A 15,640-nucleotide genomic window follows, 5' to 3' on the forward strand; every position below is an offset into this window, starting at 1 on the left:
AATCTTTTATTTTTTTCACTTTGCATTGGTGCTGCTCAGATATGGGAAATAATGTTAACTATTACCATAGTCTTAATTAATATCATAACAAACAATTGTATAATAATAATAAAAAAAGTGAAAATCTTATAAAGTATGTACACTTCATAATAAATGCAGTGCCCTGCAATTGAACTGCTACACACACAACCTGCCATACTGTCTGTTCACTTTAGAGGGGCGGGGAGCTTGTAATCGTTCAGTATAAATGAGTGTTGTCAAAATTGTATATATATTTTTTAATGTATACTGTCCTATAGATCTATCAACTGGACTTCTAACATTTGCACACAGTGGATGTCGTGGCAGTACGGAGGTATCACATTTTTATAATGCAAAAAAATAGTTGTAAATACCAATTAAAAGTTTTAATTATGAATTCACAATATTTTTGTTTTGTTCATTCTTTCCATTTCCTTTGTATGACTTGATGCTTGTAGGAAGGACTTTCGCGTTTGGCAGTAGACCTAGTCAAAGTGCAGAGTGAGGGAGTGGACAGTGACCATTTTAGTGGCAGCAACTCGAGCTTTTTGGCCAATGAGAGGCTTATGTCTGTGGACAGTATGCACAGCGATCTCACAGGTACATTTTTGAGACTGTTTCCTTGTATACAGCTTTCATTGAAATCTGCAAAAACCTTAATTATTTAGGATGATTACTCTTTACTTTTTACTCCTAGATGATGACATTGATTTGAACAACCTACCAGAGGATGAACTTGATCAGTATTTTAATCAATTGGTTCCTCCCGACATGCAGAGAGGCAGAGTGGAAGGGCAAGAAATTCCCGCTGCAGTAAGTGTCATACAAAGAAATTTAAGACAATTGAAAGTTTTAACAATCAATTAACATTTTATAGGATATGCCCCGTATTGGAGATGACCAATCAAATCCAAGTTCAACTGAGCCTGATCATGTCAGACAGCAGTACCTGAATGACTACCAACAGGTAATGTTGTGGCTGCTGCTACTTTACTCAGACTATTTAGGATGAGAATCTACACTGCGTGCAAAATAATAGGGCAAGTGACTTTTTGGGACCATTAGGGTTGTACATAAATAAACAATTAGTGGTAACTATTAATTATGTTTTGAAACTATACATTTTGAGTAATGTCACACAACTGTCGTAGAGTGAGGCTCTATATAGTCATGTCAAAACAAAAAAAATGGAGAGGTTGCAAAAGAGAGCTCTGAAGATCTTCTCTAGAGGAGGAGCTACACATGAGTTAACCACACTGCAGAGCAGGAGAGAGAAAGCTGCTGTGAAGTTGGTAAGAAAGATGGGCCACAGTGAACACCCACTGCACCATTTGCTGCCTAAAACCAGAGTTCAGAGCTCTCAGACTTAAGCACAGAGCTAATAAGATCTCCGATCTCTCTCTCTTACCGCACTTCACCTTTACATCCTGAGCTATCACTAAATACGTTTATCATGTGCTTTCCTAGGATAATTTCCAAATGCCCGATGTGCGTTTAGCTGCGACTGGGATGGACTCATGTCCTGCCAGTGATGAAGACACAGAGGACGAACTTGAGGCTGCCCAGAGAAGAGACAACTCCAGGACAAGACTGTTGCCATCCACATCACGACAACTGGTCAGATTACACAGTTGTTACTTACACAATATGAGATACTATGTCAAAATGGTATGATTTATTTATCAAGTCTCTCATTGTAGTCCAGCATGCATACAAACTACTGTAGTTCTGGGTTTAATTAATTGATTTTGAATCGATTTTCCTTTGAATTGCCCGATATCGATTCAAAAACCCTGAAATCGATTCTAAGGTCATGTTTGACCGCATGAACTATGTTTATTTCAATCCACAATAACTTCGGAACTAAATGAGATGATAAATTTGTTTTTTAGGTTTTTTTAGTTTTTAGACTTTATCCGCCGTGTTTGTCATGTTCCGCTCTGCATTCTGAATGCTAGCTCGCCCCTCTAGCCCTCCGAAGAGCATAGTTACAGCGTAGCAAAGAACTAGTAAAAAAGGCTCTCCCTGGACATAAAATTTCTTTTGCGCACATGTTACTTTGTCCCGCATATCTTCCAAACAAAGATTTAGTGGTTTAATCTTGCCAGACCGCTTCAGTTTGTCTATGGTGGCAGCCAAATTGTTTACTTTCAAAGGCCAGCTTTAGTGAAACTTATCAGCTTTTATCGGTGCTAGATCGGCCAACAGTCAATATTGTAAAATTCCCATATATCGGTCGATCTTAAATCCAGTGCAGGCTGATACGCGAGGCGAGAAGCACTTAATTGGCTCATGGAGCGGAAAGCTTTACGTACAGCAGGAAGGGAACGAGGGGCAGAAGACAGACATGCCTTGATGATATAAAGTTGATCCATTTTGCCTCGTTGGAGTACTTATCCAAACGTCCTGTCATGCAGCACGTATTCATTAAAAATAAGTTCCTCCTTTGCTTTAAAACAGGAATGAAAGTGAGACTAGTCTGAGCCTGTGTGAAAACGACCTAAAAGTCTGTCTTCATCCTTTTTTTTTAAATATATTTTTTTGACACAAGATCCTTTATTTGCTTCGTTCAATTATGTTCCTTGATTTTATGATAACAGTGGATTTACAGTCTTTCCCCACTGTATTTAGCCTAATTTTAAAAGTTTCATTCATTTTAATTAGTCATTAATTGTGCCGCAGGTTGGAGAGAGTCACCATCCAAGTTTCAGACCTGGTTTGGAAGGTGGCAGCTCGGATGATGAGGCCTCAAACAATCGGGGAGGGCCTTCTGTGTCTGGGCTTGAGCACAGGAGATCAGCAGAGGGACAAGTCATCAACCCCCCTGTTACTGGTGTGCAAAAATATTTGATCTGTTCTCATGGTATGCACAGCTTATAAGATTTGATCACCCATGTTTCTTTTCTTGAACAGGGGATGGTGGAGGTGGTGATGGGAGCAGTGGAAGTGAAGAAAGTGGAAATGATGGAGGGGTTTCGACAATACCTTTGCCAGGACCTCCTGTTTCAACCACTTATGATGCTCTCCGGGGACTGGGGATTGTGGGAGAAGATCAAGCCAGTGATTTCAGTCATCTTCAAGGACTTGTAAGCCCAAAATAAATGTTTGTACAATTAATTATTTTACTTTATTTTCTTCCCCAGTCTTTTGAAGTCTTTGCATGTTTTTTTTTCTTCAGATGGGTGATCGTGTAGGTCCAGTAGGCACGGGGGAGGCTCCTGTTAACTGGAGTATGACTCTTGATCGACAGGAGGCACTAGTGAGTTTTAACTCAAGCGGGGATGTGCTTACCACAAATCAATAAATAACACAATTTATCCTATATAATTCTTGTAATATTAGGATGCCATGGAACACACTGCCGCTGGTCCTACTGCTGGTCAACTCCTAGACTCTCTTTATTTCCGAGGTGGATCTGGATCCAGGGGGCTTCATGCCTCTGGAAACATGTCTGTTTCACATCTACAAGGAGCACAGGCGAGCTTTCATCTGTCTCAGGTTGGCTACTTCCTGAATATGAACCACCAATCATAATATTACACTTTTGTACGTGACATGATTGGAACTACTGTATCACCATTGCTTTATTGGTTTTAATTTACAATTGATTGCACTGAAATGTTCACTTTTTGATTGGATCTTTTCTCGTAGGTGGGCCTCCCTGATAGTGAAAACCACGACTCAAATGATGAGGGCATTGATGAGCCGGACAGGTGCAGGCAGTCTTTGGGCGTAAGAGGAGGACCCTGTGGTAACGCCTCTGCTGCGGAGGTGTCAGACAGCGCCAGTGAGGACGAGCACAATCTTCTCTCCACCTCCCTCGAGCCCAAGTACTTTTCCCAAAGTCTACACCAGGAGGATTCGGACGACGCCTGGACCAACTGTCCTGAAACTGTGGAGTTGGAGTTTAAACAAGGTTTGTTTTCATTTGCAGTGTTAGGTAACAACGTTATTTTTTCAGTAATGGAGTAATCTAATTCATTACTCTCCTCGTCGTTACAACGCCGTTATAGTTACTGGGTAAACAAAGTGGCTTGTTACAATTGGGCTGAATGAAGCACCGCGGTGTCAGCACTACTCGTGTCCCCGACCCGCGGCTTGTCATCCCCGCAGCGCGGTGCGGCCGCGAAGGAGAATCGAATTGGTGATCATTAGTCAGTAGTGTTGAAACTTATTTTTAACCCAAAGATGCAGAATCGGTGGAGATGCGTCTTTCCACTCTCTCAGCGCCTTTCCTCTTCCTCTCTCCCCGCTCCAGAACACACTGCGGGCCACTAACCTTCTGCGGGCCACTATCCCGTTAGGGCATGTAGACTTATATTTGATGAATGAACGGAGAGACTTCGTGCCTGTGCGTAAAGTCTGCCCTGATCGTTGGCACATGTTTCTTTTACTCCTGTTCCTCCCCATTCTCTTTGAATACGGCCGTATTCTTACATTAAGAAAACAGAGGCGCAAATACAATACCATTCAGTCATAGGGGCCTGTCCCACTCTACCCCCCATTCAATTCATTCAGTTACTATGAACATCTTTGAACACCTGTCTGTTCTACTCATTTCAAGTGACTTGTGAAAACAGCAACAACAAGAACAACAAAAAAATCCAAATTCTTTGACATGTAGCACCTTTTTTTTTCATTTTTTATTTTTTTTAACTTTCCCTGGTAACGAGTTACTTTTATAGAGTAATTCAGTCACTAACTCAGTTACTTTTTAGAATAAATAGTGAGTAACTATGACTAATTACTTTTTAAAAGTAATTACAAACTGATCGTTTGTTATTGATGCTTTTATATTTTTGCTACATTTTGAGTGTGTAAATGCAACTGTTCTCATCAGGGATGTAGATAAGCATTATGTCCCTGCCAGAAATAGTTCAGCAATAAGGGCTATTGAGTGCCACCGATTTTTACTCGGTGTCCACAACTGTCAAACTAAAATGTTGTTTTTGACTTTTCAGGGGCCAAAAATGGCAATAGTGTGGTGTACCAGAATGAACAAGGGCAGTGGGTGACTGACCTAGCCTATTACTCATCCTTTGAAAAGGAGGTGGGTGACAAGGCAACAGAAAATAACTTGAAGGAGTTTCAAGATGAATGTTTTGCTGCTCCAGGTCTGTATTTCAACATAAAACTTCATTTTTCTATATTCTGGATTTCATCTACGACACGTGTTATTTTCAGGTGATGCTTTAGAAAAGATTGCCAAGGACCAGGAGGAGTTTGAGAAGGAACACCAGTTTATGCAGGTAGATGCACAATAACCCCACATTATGAAACCGGAAATGGTGATGTGCAAAACGTAGCAATTATTGTTTTAAGTTGAGATAAATTGAAGATCCAAATCTCCAAAATGCTACTAATACTTTAGTGTCTTTAGCTAATGGTTAAAGATGCTTTTTGCTGAGCTTTCATAGAGGTCATGTATCATTATTCTGTTAGACTAAATATTATAGTGGTGTGGGATATAAATGAATTTGTTTTCTGATGTATACAGGAGGAGAAGATCGAACCTGCTCCTACAAACACGACCTTTCAGAGTGACTCCTCGTGGAAGGTCCCCAGCAGCAGCTATATCCTCATGAGGGCCTCCCAGGTGTCAGACCTTTCTCAGGCCGATCAGAGCTACCTCCGCCTTTCTTTGGGACAGTTTTTTGAACATAGATCTGAAGCTCTGGGATGTTTGGGCCGAAGGGGAAGCGCTGATGACATTAAACGAGTGAGTATAATGGTTTGGGTAATGCCATTTGCCTTTTAGCCTGAATTGTGGTTATTTAAAAGCGTCTGACATTTGAATGTTGTCATTGTTGTTTCCAAAGGTAACATTGAGCATTTAGCAATGGTATTATGTAAGGTGTAATGGTAAACTAAAATGATACTGTTTTTAATTTATTTTTCGGGAGAAAAATACAGAAAATGATCTTGCGTGAGAAGCAGACCCATTTAGATGTTGAAAACATTTTTGAATTATAGTATTACAATTTCTGGAAATATATAATGAACATATTATTAGATTATGTCTTCAACCAACTTCCTTATCTTTCAAACTTTATTAGTTAACAGAATGAAGATATTAATCATTTCATAGGAATGATGACAGGCGTTGCACATGATTGGAGAACAACAACACAAGGATGTTTGTGTGTATCATATGCAGCTACAGTTCACTTTAGAGACGCTCCGAGGAGGACAACTGAATCTAAATTCTCCATGTGTCATTTAAAGATGGGCTTTTCACAGACTATTAAAGACACTCAAGTCACACAAGTTTTACTAAAACAATTTGTGTGCAAGTGGATATTGTGGTGAAGGTTTAAAGTAGTACTAAGTAACTTGTTTACCTTATTAAATCCTGGGATGATTGGGGGGTCTTTCATCTCCACCTGGTGTCTCTGGCCAGAAAACCACAATTACAACTTCGCTGCCATCGGGTCAGATCAACCAATACACACTAATGGAATCACAAAGAAGAAGCTAACAGGCAAAGCTATCTGTGGGCTAGCGCCACTTAAACAGTATTTACAGCCAAGTTTGAGTGAAACAAAAAAGATCTCCATTGTGTAATTGGATGTACAATATCCCTCTCTCCCTTTGTCTTTTCTGTCAGCGTAGTATTTACTGTCACAGACAAATAATGAGTAAAAAAAAACATGCTATGACACCTGCAATGGTGCTTATGGCCTCTAGGGGCATGAGTTACTGCTTTAAATACTCTGGTTAATAAAAAGATGATGAGCACAATCACTGCTCATAATCATAACGTAGCATTTATGAATAATCCAATGTGCTAGAAACTGTCATTTATTAGCTCAAGCTTAATTGCTGAGGAAAAAAGTCTTAAAACAGACTGGTGAACAAACGTGCTGAACCAAAACAGTTCAATACACCCACGTGTACATACACCCATAGAAATGTTACATTGTTTTCATATTTGTACCTTTTTTAAGTTGAAGCTTATCAACCTTATTATGAATGGATTGTTCAACTGTGCTAAACAAACAGGATTCATAAACACTAGTACAAACATATGAGAACTCCAAAACTAGCTTAAAAGTTTTTATTTTCCCCATCCCTTTCCTACTCAGCCGTCCTTTGGCTATGTCATCACTTCTCCAGAAAAGAGGGAACCATTTGCATTGATTCCTCCTTCAGAGTTGGCAGATGCCTCAACTCACAATGCTACTGTTGATCTTGAAGTTGACACAACCCTCAACCCAGGTATAGCTAAATGATTTATGAAACCATTAGATATGTGTTCCTGTTGTATTTGTTGTAATGAATTTGATTTGTAGAAGACTTGGACAAAACCCTTGAAGCTCCCAGAGACGCAGTCGAATCAGAAATGGGCAGACCAGAGGTAGAGCCATTATGTTTTACGGATTACTCTGGAAATATAGCATTGATAATGCTGTCATTTTCATTTCTTTTGAATCTCAGGACACACTTGCTGCTCCCAACCACAGTGAGGGCTCGGATGTGGAAAATCAAAGCAATCTGATGCTGAGTATCAGTACTATAGCCTCAGCCATTGCAGATGCGTCCATCAGCACAGACCCATCCCAGTTAGCGGCTATGATCATGGAGTTGTCCAAGAGGCGCAAGTCCGAACCCCGTCCTGGAGTCAGACCTGTGGGGACCAACACGGCTCATCAACCTAAAGAGGATGATCATGTAAGTTAAATTTGTCTTATTTATATTTATATAAAATGGAAAAGCTTTATACCTGCCTGTTTTTAGCCAAAGGCTCTGTGTGCGCTTGCATGTGAGCTCAAGTGAGCTCAGGGGGCACTTTGGGAACCAGTGGTCTAGAAAAATTACTGATTCTATCAGATGAAATTAGTTTGATGTTTAAATTTTCAAATGAAATCCGGTTGACTGATTCATGGGGCGTGGTTCAAGTTTGGGTTTTATATTACAAAAATGTCTTAATTGTTCTGTGCTACCTCTGTTCAGGAGCAGAGCATCATGATGGAGACGCTGCAGAAAAGTGCCTTTGACATGGACAAGTATTTGATGAAGACTGAACTCACTGGTGGTAGTGAAGCCTCCCTTGGACAGACGACCTTTGACTTGACTGGCTGGGCGGCCCACCTCAACGCTTCTCTCAATACCTCTCAGAAGGAATCATCTGATCACATAGCATCTCAAATTAAACAAGCAACCTCTGACAATATGTCTGGAAAAGCTTGTACAACATTAAACTCCAACTCTAAAAACAATAGCGCCTTGAAACGAAGCTCAATTCCTCGCCCTCGTTTGTCTTACAGCTCACAAACAAACCCACAAGAGACTGAAGTGTCTGCTAAAGGACAGCATTTGAATGAAAATGGTGGCAGAATGTTGGCAGTGAAGCCACAATCATCCAACATCCCTAGGCCATCAGACAAACTTCACAACAGGTTAAGAAGCCCAGTACACTCTCCTGTTAGCTCTCCAGACATACCCAGATCTCCAGCAGGCTGGAGAAGAGGACCAGCTGGCCTGCCCAGCCCGAATGGTGACTTAAAATCCACACAAAAGTCAAAGAGACCGGAACAGCCTGAGGGGCTAAGAAACTGTCCCTCACTTAAAAGTGCTATGGCTGCCCCTTTTCCCTCTACTGTTGAAAAACATGTTGGGTTTACATGTCCAAGCGTCCAGAGCTCCATATCAGGTCAGCTGTCAGTCTTTCAGCAAGATACATTTTAACAGTCTTTCTAAATAAATGTTTTCTTTTCTTTTCTCTTTTTTTTTTTTTTTTTTAGATCAGAGTAAAAGCCAGGTGCCATTTGCTGATGAAACTCACTCCAACTTCAGGCCCTCTACCTCACCTGTTACTCACTCCTCTCCAAGTCAGACGTCTTTTCCCAGCGGTGAAAGGTATTTGGTCACTGTTTAATCATTTAGAATAATTGCGTTTACTTTTTTCCCCTTTTTCTATTTCTTATAGTATGACATCTCCGTCGTCGCCCAGAGGAGAGCAGAGTGACAAACGTCCAGACTACTCGCCTCAGTCCATCTGTTCCAGCCCTAGTCTCAGCAGGCTGACCTATATTTCAATGAATGATGGCACCTTGATACCCTCACCAGAGAAGCAAAAAGTATCAAATGATCAGGTATTGTTCTTTAAAGGGACTTTTCATCCCCCTACATGTTCCAGCCATGTCCTAATGTGTAGAATGAGCCCAGACCTGTTCACTACAACTGCCTCTAAAATCCTGCACTGTCAATGAAAAAGGTGTTGGTTCGGGTCCAAACTGCCATCATGCACAAGATAATATAGAAGTAGCAGTTACGCATAAGACCAGAGGTGGCAGTATTGAATATAAAATGAATAACTTTCATCTAGCCCCTTTAAATGTAATGCCAACCTTTATCTATTTTACTCTAAACAAACAGGCGACGAATAGTAGTGGATTAGCCTAAAGCTAGACCGCAGCAGCGGCTAGTGATGTAAACTCTATACTATAGTCCCACAAGCAGCAGTAAATGTATGTAGAAGTATGTGACCACATATCAGCAAATACCCATGGAACTTGTGTTACAGACAACTTTAATTCCTAGAGATCAGAGTGTCAAACGCATGACTACAGACACAAAACAAAAGTTTACACTAAATGACCTTATGTTGTGGTTTGCAGTTTATAAACAGCAAACTATTACAGAGCAAATGCACTTACCCAAAGCACAATGATATGAGCGCATAAACAAGTCATTTACGTCTTGCTGAACCCGTCCGATGATGTGAACCGTAGTGCAAACATGGAATCACCAGTTGCATTGAAGAGCATCGTATCCTTTAGCCTCTATGACACTCCATAAACACACAGCAGCTTCCCCACTTCATCTGTCGCCAGCGAAAAGTCCTGTTGTGAGGAGGAGTCCAAAAAAAACGAGGACTAGCTGAATAATCCACCAGTGTTTGGTAGTGTGTGTGTGTGTGTTTGTTTTGGAGGCGGGAGTAATGACATTAAGGCAATTCGTTACATATGATATAAAATCTACTATAAAAAATGAAAACTACTATTTCTTCTTAGCCCACCTAGTCCATTAATTCCAGCCGTCTCTGCTTCTCCGTATTTTCTAGGCCATATACTGTATACTGTACTAGATGGAGTTTAAAAATGTTAAAATTATGAAATTGTTTTCTACCCCCTACTTGCTCCTGCAATGTCCTCATGTGTGAAATGAGCCCAGACCTATTCACCACAACTGCCGCTAAAATCCGGCACTGTCACTCAAAGTTGTTAATTCGGGTCCGAAGTACCGTCATGCTCAAGCTATAAGGAATAGGCCACTGTTTTTAAATACTGAGATATGTTCTTACCTGAGTTTAGACGAATTGATGCGTAGCTGTCTGTTTACGTGACTGAGCGCACACGTAAACACCAGAGTGCAGACGGCGTTAGCATTTAGCCTCTCCTCGTCTCATCTATGGACCCAAACGGAGATGAAGTTAGAGGTGACCAAGCTCTTCCATGTTGTCCCTATTTAAATACGGTTACATGGGCCTTTACACGATCCAAGTATAGTTACACAAAATTAAACCGTGTTGATTTTCTAAAAAGGGGAACTAGCAAGGCGTAGTAATATCTTTGGAGCACTTCGACTTTACTGTGCGGACATCAAAGTGCTCCTGGTGTTATGCCTTGCATTATAGGTCCCCGTTTTATCCGCTTAGAGAATCGACGTGTTTTAATTTTGTGTAACTATACTGTGATTGTGTAACTATACTTTGATTGTGTTAAAGCTCATGCAACCGTATTTAAAAAGGGAAAACGTGGAAGAGCTTGGTCGCTTGTAACTTCACCTCTGTTTGGGTTCATCGAGGAGGGGAGGAGAGGCTTCTGCTAATGCCGCCTGTGCTCTGTTTGCTGTTTTCGTGACTGAGGGCAGTAAAAACCAGACAGCTACGCATCAACTCGTCTAAGGTAAGAACATATCTCAGTATTTTAAAAAACGGTGGCCTATTCCTTTTAATATTGAAACTGCAGTTACGCGTAAGACCTGAGGTCGCAGTAGCGGGTATAAAAAAATTACAGCTTCCATCTCGCCCCTTTCAAATATTCTTTTTTGTTATTGTTGTAAACTAAGATGGTGCACTTTCTTTCACAGAAGGACTGCACTATGGCTCTGAGCACAACTATCATCAGATTCAGCCCCACTCCTCCTTCAGAACCAGATCTCCATTCCAGCGTGGATAACCTGGGTTCAGCCAAGAGTCTGGACCAGGCACAGTCACATTCAAAGAGCCTCGACCCCATCCCACCTCAGAGCTCTAAAAGTCCCTACGGCTCTCGTAGTGGATCTGTGCTTGGCTGCAGCCGAACTCAGAGTGAATGTAACTACCAGTGTACCGTTGCAGATAAACCTGGCAATCAGAAACTCCTCACTGACTCGAACGTAAGGCAGCTCGCTAAAGTGGACTCGGGCTACTGTAGCAATTTAAACATTCATCAACATGCTAGTGGCCCTACAGCACCGCCAGGACCACAGCAGTGGGTGCCATCTTGTCCCATATCATCTCTTTATGGTGCCAACTATGTGCCTATTCCAAGTTTTAAGCCTCAATGTACCGGCATGGTGGATCGGCCGCCACAAGGTGATCTACACCCACTGCTGAGCTCCCGCCCTCTTTTCACATCGCAACTACCTCAACACTACTTGGGGCCTGAGGCGGCTCTGCATCCCAGTGTTTATCAGTCTGTCTCGGCTCCCATGGGGATTTCTGGAGCAGCGGGATCAGAGCATCTGTTGAGACCCCTCCACAGTCAGCAGGACCTGGGGTTAATGGGAAAGCCATTCACCCAGTTTGGGGCTGGATGTCTAGAGGACCTCAGAGGTATGTATGTAAGGGGTGGGTGTTACTGACTAAAACTGACAGTGTTATGGAGAAGTTTTTCTATAAAGGATGTTTTTTGCAAAAAAAAACGTTTCCTGTGTTGTCCAATTCTCCTAACGTCTGTTTGATGAAATGTTTCCAGATCTTTAATGAACGAATACATTGACCTGCTAGTGCCTGTAAAAACATGGTCAATGAGTTACTTTAACAGTTACGTACCTTACCTACTACAATAAATTACAAAACTACAGAAATAATACAACTTTTTGTTTGTATCAGTTTCTTCTAGTCCAGCAACAATTTCTAGATCTATAGACTTTTGATTCTTTATTTTTGTTTTATTTTTAAAGTTAACAGCATTGTACAAAGTAAGGTTCCCCTTATTATTCAAAATCGTATGTTTAATGTCAAAGTGCTTATTTGGATCCTTTTGTGTTTCCAGGTCAAGTGGTTGTTCCAGAAGAACTTCGATTCACCAACGCCTGCTGTGTGGGCATTGCCTCTCAAACATCCCTCAGTCTCTATAACCCATCTGAAAGGTGGCAACAAGTGTCTATTCGCTTGACAAGCCTTTCTATTGATGGCGAGAAGGTAAGAAAGGAGTGAGTTGTATAAACGGCAGTAATTATCTTGATTAGGGCTGCACAATGCTGAAAATAACTTTTCCATGTTTCACCATGGTATGTTCCATTCAATTTAAATACAAAAGCAATGTGTTTTTCATCATATTGTGTCAAAACAAAATGTAAAAATTACTAAATTATGACCAAAACAAGGCTAGAATGGAACGAAATTGAAAATTATTTATTTTGTCCTAAAAATGCGACCGTGGCGGTGTTGGTAGAGCGGGTCGTCTCAGAAGGTCTGGGGTTCAAATCCCAGCTCCCCCGAGTGCACACTGTCGTTGTGTCCTTGGGCAAGACACTTCACCCTCCTCGCCTCCATTGTCTGTACAATTGGTGTATGAATGAGAGTGTGAATGGATGACTGGCCCAAAGCGCTTTACAGCAAGGAACCAAATGAAGGTAGAAAAGTGCTATAGCCTACAAGTTGAGACCATTTACCATTTAAAAAAAAAAAAAAAGTCCATCAAATGGAAGACTTAAGGAAGATTTAAGTGACGAGTGCGATATATTGAATCGCCTAATATTGTCTTATCTTTTGAGATATATTGTGTGGCCCTATTCATGATTATAGATGTTAGAAAAATCACTACAATACAAGTACTTAAGTCATCACGACAATAATACCATTTTAATGTCTCCTTAGTTGTAACATTTTTTTCACATCATTGCTGCAGGTGGATGTCTTGCCTTATCAGTGGCTTATAGTGAAGAACAAGACTATAATTGGTCCAAAAACTACAGAAGATCAGAAAGTGTTGTTCATTCCACCTCAACCCGGAGTTTATCAATGTGTTCTCAGTGTCTGCTCCTGGCCGGCCTCTGCAGAATCAGACATGGCTGCCACGGCTAATATATTCTCCAAAAGGGTGGTGCTGGTAGCTATAGCTGAGAATCCTGCTATAGAAGTAAGTGCCACCTATGAGTGTGGGCTTCTGACACACGCAAAATTAATGACATAAGTTATATTATAACTACATTTAATTTTGTATGCTGTCATCTGTTTATTATGACATGAAAAATGTATGTAATTTGGTTAATGAGCAAGTAATTTTAATTCTTAAATTAAACTCTTGTTTTTATGATAACAATGACACAGCATAAATCATTTGAAATATTTCCCCCTCCAATAGATTGAAATGGGTAAAGCTGGATGCTTGGACTTTGGGGACCTGCCAGTTGGAGGAGCCAAATCCCTTGCTCTCAAACTGCTGAACAGGACCCATGCCACTGTTCCCATCCGTCTGGTTCTCAGTGCAGTGAGTGGGAGCCTGCATTTATTACTTTTTAATGCATACCAAAATCAATTTTATGCAGGAGTTATCAATGTTTTTGCACGGATATTATAATTTCTCAGTCCCTCCTTGGATATCTTTAAGTTTTGTCATTATTTAGATCCTCTTTATTTAGACAATGTGAATGTTAATCTGGTGAGAAGTGGAATTTCCATTTTTATTTTGTTTTAATTTTTCCTTAGAATGCCTCTGCCTGGCCATGCTTCAGTTTATCCAAAAACCCTGGGACCATGACATGTGAGGTGACGCAGCAGACCGGGCACATCACCCCCATGTCTCCTCAGGCTGTGATGAATCATGTTATGCATGCCAGCTATGGAGAGGTGAGATCACAATATCTGATCAAAACCAAGATGTTGCTATCCCTTATTATGAGATGTTTCTGATCTAATATGGTGCTTTTTCTTATCAGAATCCAGAGAGCTTTGTGGTTTGGGCTCATTTTAAAGCTCCTACAAAGTACGCTTCCTCATCAGGTAACATGTTTCTGAAATAATGCTTCACAGTTCACTGTCACCATCCGCATTGCATGGTGCACATCCACCCTTGTTCAAACCCTTGTCCCTTCATGTTCAAATTAAGTGATGAAAATAAGTATCCAAACGTTTTATCATGTACTATTTTTTTATGCCGTCATGCTAACATTTGTTGTATGGTGTTGTATTCAGAAGAACTTGGTATGCCTGACGAGTTTGTGGCACGAGTTGACGTTGAAGTGGATTCTCCAGGCCGCACACACCTCATCAGAAGTATCCCTCTACGGGCCAGGTCTGGAACTGCCCGTGTCCATGCTCCAAAAGACCTGCAGGTACTACATCATTTGAAAAAACATATTGCAAAATTTCATATATTGCGTATTTCTACCGAATTACAAGCAAAGATTTTCAAACCCATTCTACTACATTAATACATGTTTGTAACACTTCTTCTAAGAAAAGTGGCTTATTTTATTTGTTTAACTCTGTATATTTCATAGAAACTTTCTCCTCTGTCCTAATTCTTATGCTGAGCTGCTTGTGCTGCCTGTGTCTAGACTCTGAGCCTCGCTGCTCCGGTGGGTAAATCCAGCCAACAAATGCTGCCATTAAAGAATGCAGGAAACATTGACGTGCAGCTGAAACTCAAGGTAATTCTGACCTTTACTTTTCTTATTAGATTTGGGATTTGGGTAAGCCTTTGTGACATTTTGGGCTCAGACAGTGTGTGGGGACTCATTGATATTTTGCCCCTGTTTTCTTGTGTTCGTTCACCTTCCCTCCCGTCTGGCCTCTTTTCGCACGTTCTTCTTCTGCGACTCAACAGACTCCATGATGGGATTCTTAAAGAGCTAGTTCAACATTGTAGCTCTGTCGGATACTTTGAATCTAGTTTTAGTTTTGGTAAATCACTAATGCAGTGGGTATATCTTTCATGCAATAACACCAAAGTACTTAGTGGCAGGTTTAGCTGGACACATCTCCTAATGACATCTTGCTGTAGACCAGTGTTAAACTTTTTCAGACCAAGGTATACTTGATCACATTTTTTTTTCTTTTTTTGTGGATTGCTTAAACTTCAAACCCGCCCTGAGGTTAAGTTGAGTCTCAACTGTACAGCTTTCATCACATTACCAAGTAGTTTATGAAATCCAAGCATTTTTTAAGTAATATATGGCAATTTATTTGCTGTGAAGATCACTGACATATATTTTTAAAAGTGGGTCTCTATAAAATATGAGGGGTAAACGAGTTCCCTAAAAATAGACTAGTTGAAACCCCTCGGCATCAGGGATGTATGCTGCCGAGAAATGACCTATATTGGGTTTAGACTACCAGGTTAAGGGGTGTAGATGTATCCAATATCGTACGGTACTATGCAGAGCATACAAGTTTTTTTTGTTG

At 40.8% G+C, this 15,640-nt stretch overlaps 1 protein-coding gene across 1 annotated transcript in view; it reads left to right on the plus strand.

Annotated features, from left to right (window-relative positions):
* The window catches only part of cep192 (centrosomal protein 192), a 28,597-nt gene that overhangs the window by 1,570 nt on the left and 11,387 nt on the right, over positions 1 to 15,640 (plus strand). The window contains exons 5-31 of the mRNA XM_079561445.1: positions 300 to 355; positions 480 to 621; positions 719 to 834; positions 899 to 988; positions 1,489 to 1,638; positions 2,704 to 2,854; positions 2,935 to 3,107; positions 3,200 to 3,280; positions 3,364 to 3,519; positions 3,673 to 3,937; positions 4,983 to 5,135; positions 5,206 to 5,270; positions 5,519 to 5,740; positions 7,107 to 7,239; positions 7,314 to 7,378; positions 7,459 to 7,692; positions 7,975 to 8,674; positions 8,766 to 8,880; positions 8,951 to 9,116; positions 11,116 to 11,842; positions 12,285 to 12,433; positions 13,143 to 13,373; positions 13,599 to 13,724; positions 13,943 to 14,083; positions 14,173 to 14,236; positions 14,429 to 14,568; positions 14,794 to 14,886. Of these exons, the coding sequence (XP_079417571.1) occupies positions 300 to 355; positions 480 to 621; positions 719 to 834; positions 899 to 988; positions 1,489 to 1,638; positions 2,704 to 2,854; positions 2,935 to 3,107; positions 3,200 to 3,280; positions 3,364 to 3,519; positions 3,673 to 3,937; positions 4,983 to 5,135; positions 5,206 to 5,270; positions 5,519 to 5,740; positions 7,107 to 7,239; positions 7,314 to 7,378; positions 7,459 to 7,692; positions 7,975 to 8,674; positions 8,766 to 8,880; positions 8,951 to 9,116; positions 11,116 to 11,842; positions 12,285 to 12,433; positions 13,143 to 13,373; positions 13,599 to 13,724; positions 13,943 to 14,083; positions 14,173 to 14,236; positions 14,429 to 14,568; positions 14,794 to 14,886 (4,904 nt within the window). The remainder of the gene's footprint in view (positions 1 to 299; positions 356 to 479; positions 622 to 718; positions 835 to 898; positions 989 to 1,488; positions 1,639 to 2,703; positions 2,855 to 2,934; positions 3,108 to 3,199; positions 3,281 to 3,363; positions 3,520 to 3,672; positions 3,938 to 4,982; positions 5,136 to 5,205; positions 5,271 to 5,518; positions 5,741 to 7,106; positions 7,240 to 7,313; positions 7,379 to 7,458; positions 7,693 to 7,974; positions 8,675 to 8,765; positions 8,881 to 8,950; positions 9,117 to 11,115; positions 11,843 to 12,284; positions 12,434 to 13,142; positions 13,374 to 13,598; positions 13,725 to 13,942; positions 14,084 to 14,172; positions 14,237 to 14,428; positions 14,569 to 14,793; positions 14,887 to 15,640) is intronic.

The sequence above is a fragment of the Gobius niger genome (assembly GCF_951799975.1).
Source record: "Gobius niger genome assembly, chromosome: 8".
Classification (NCBI taxonomy): Eukaryota; Metazoa; Chordata; class Actinopteri; order Gobiiformes; family Gobiidae; genus Gobius; species Gobius niger.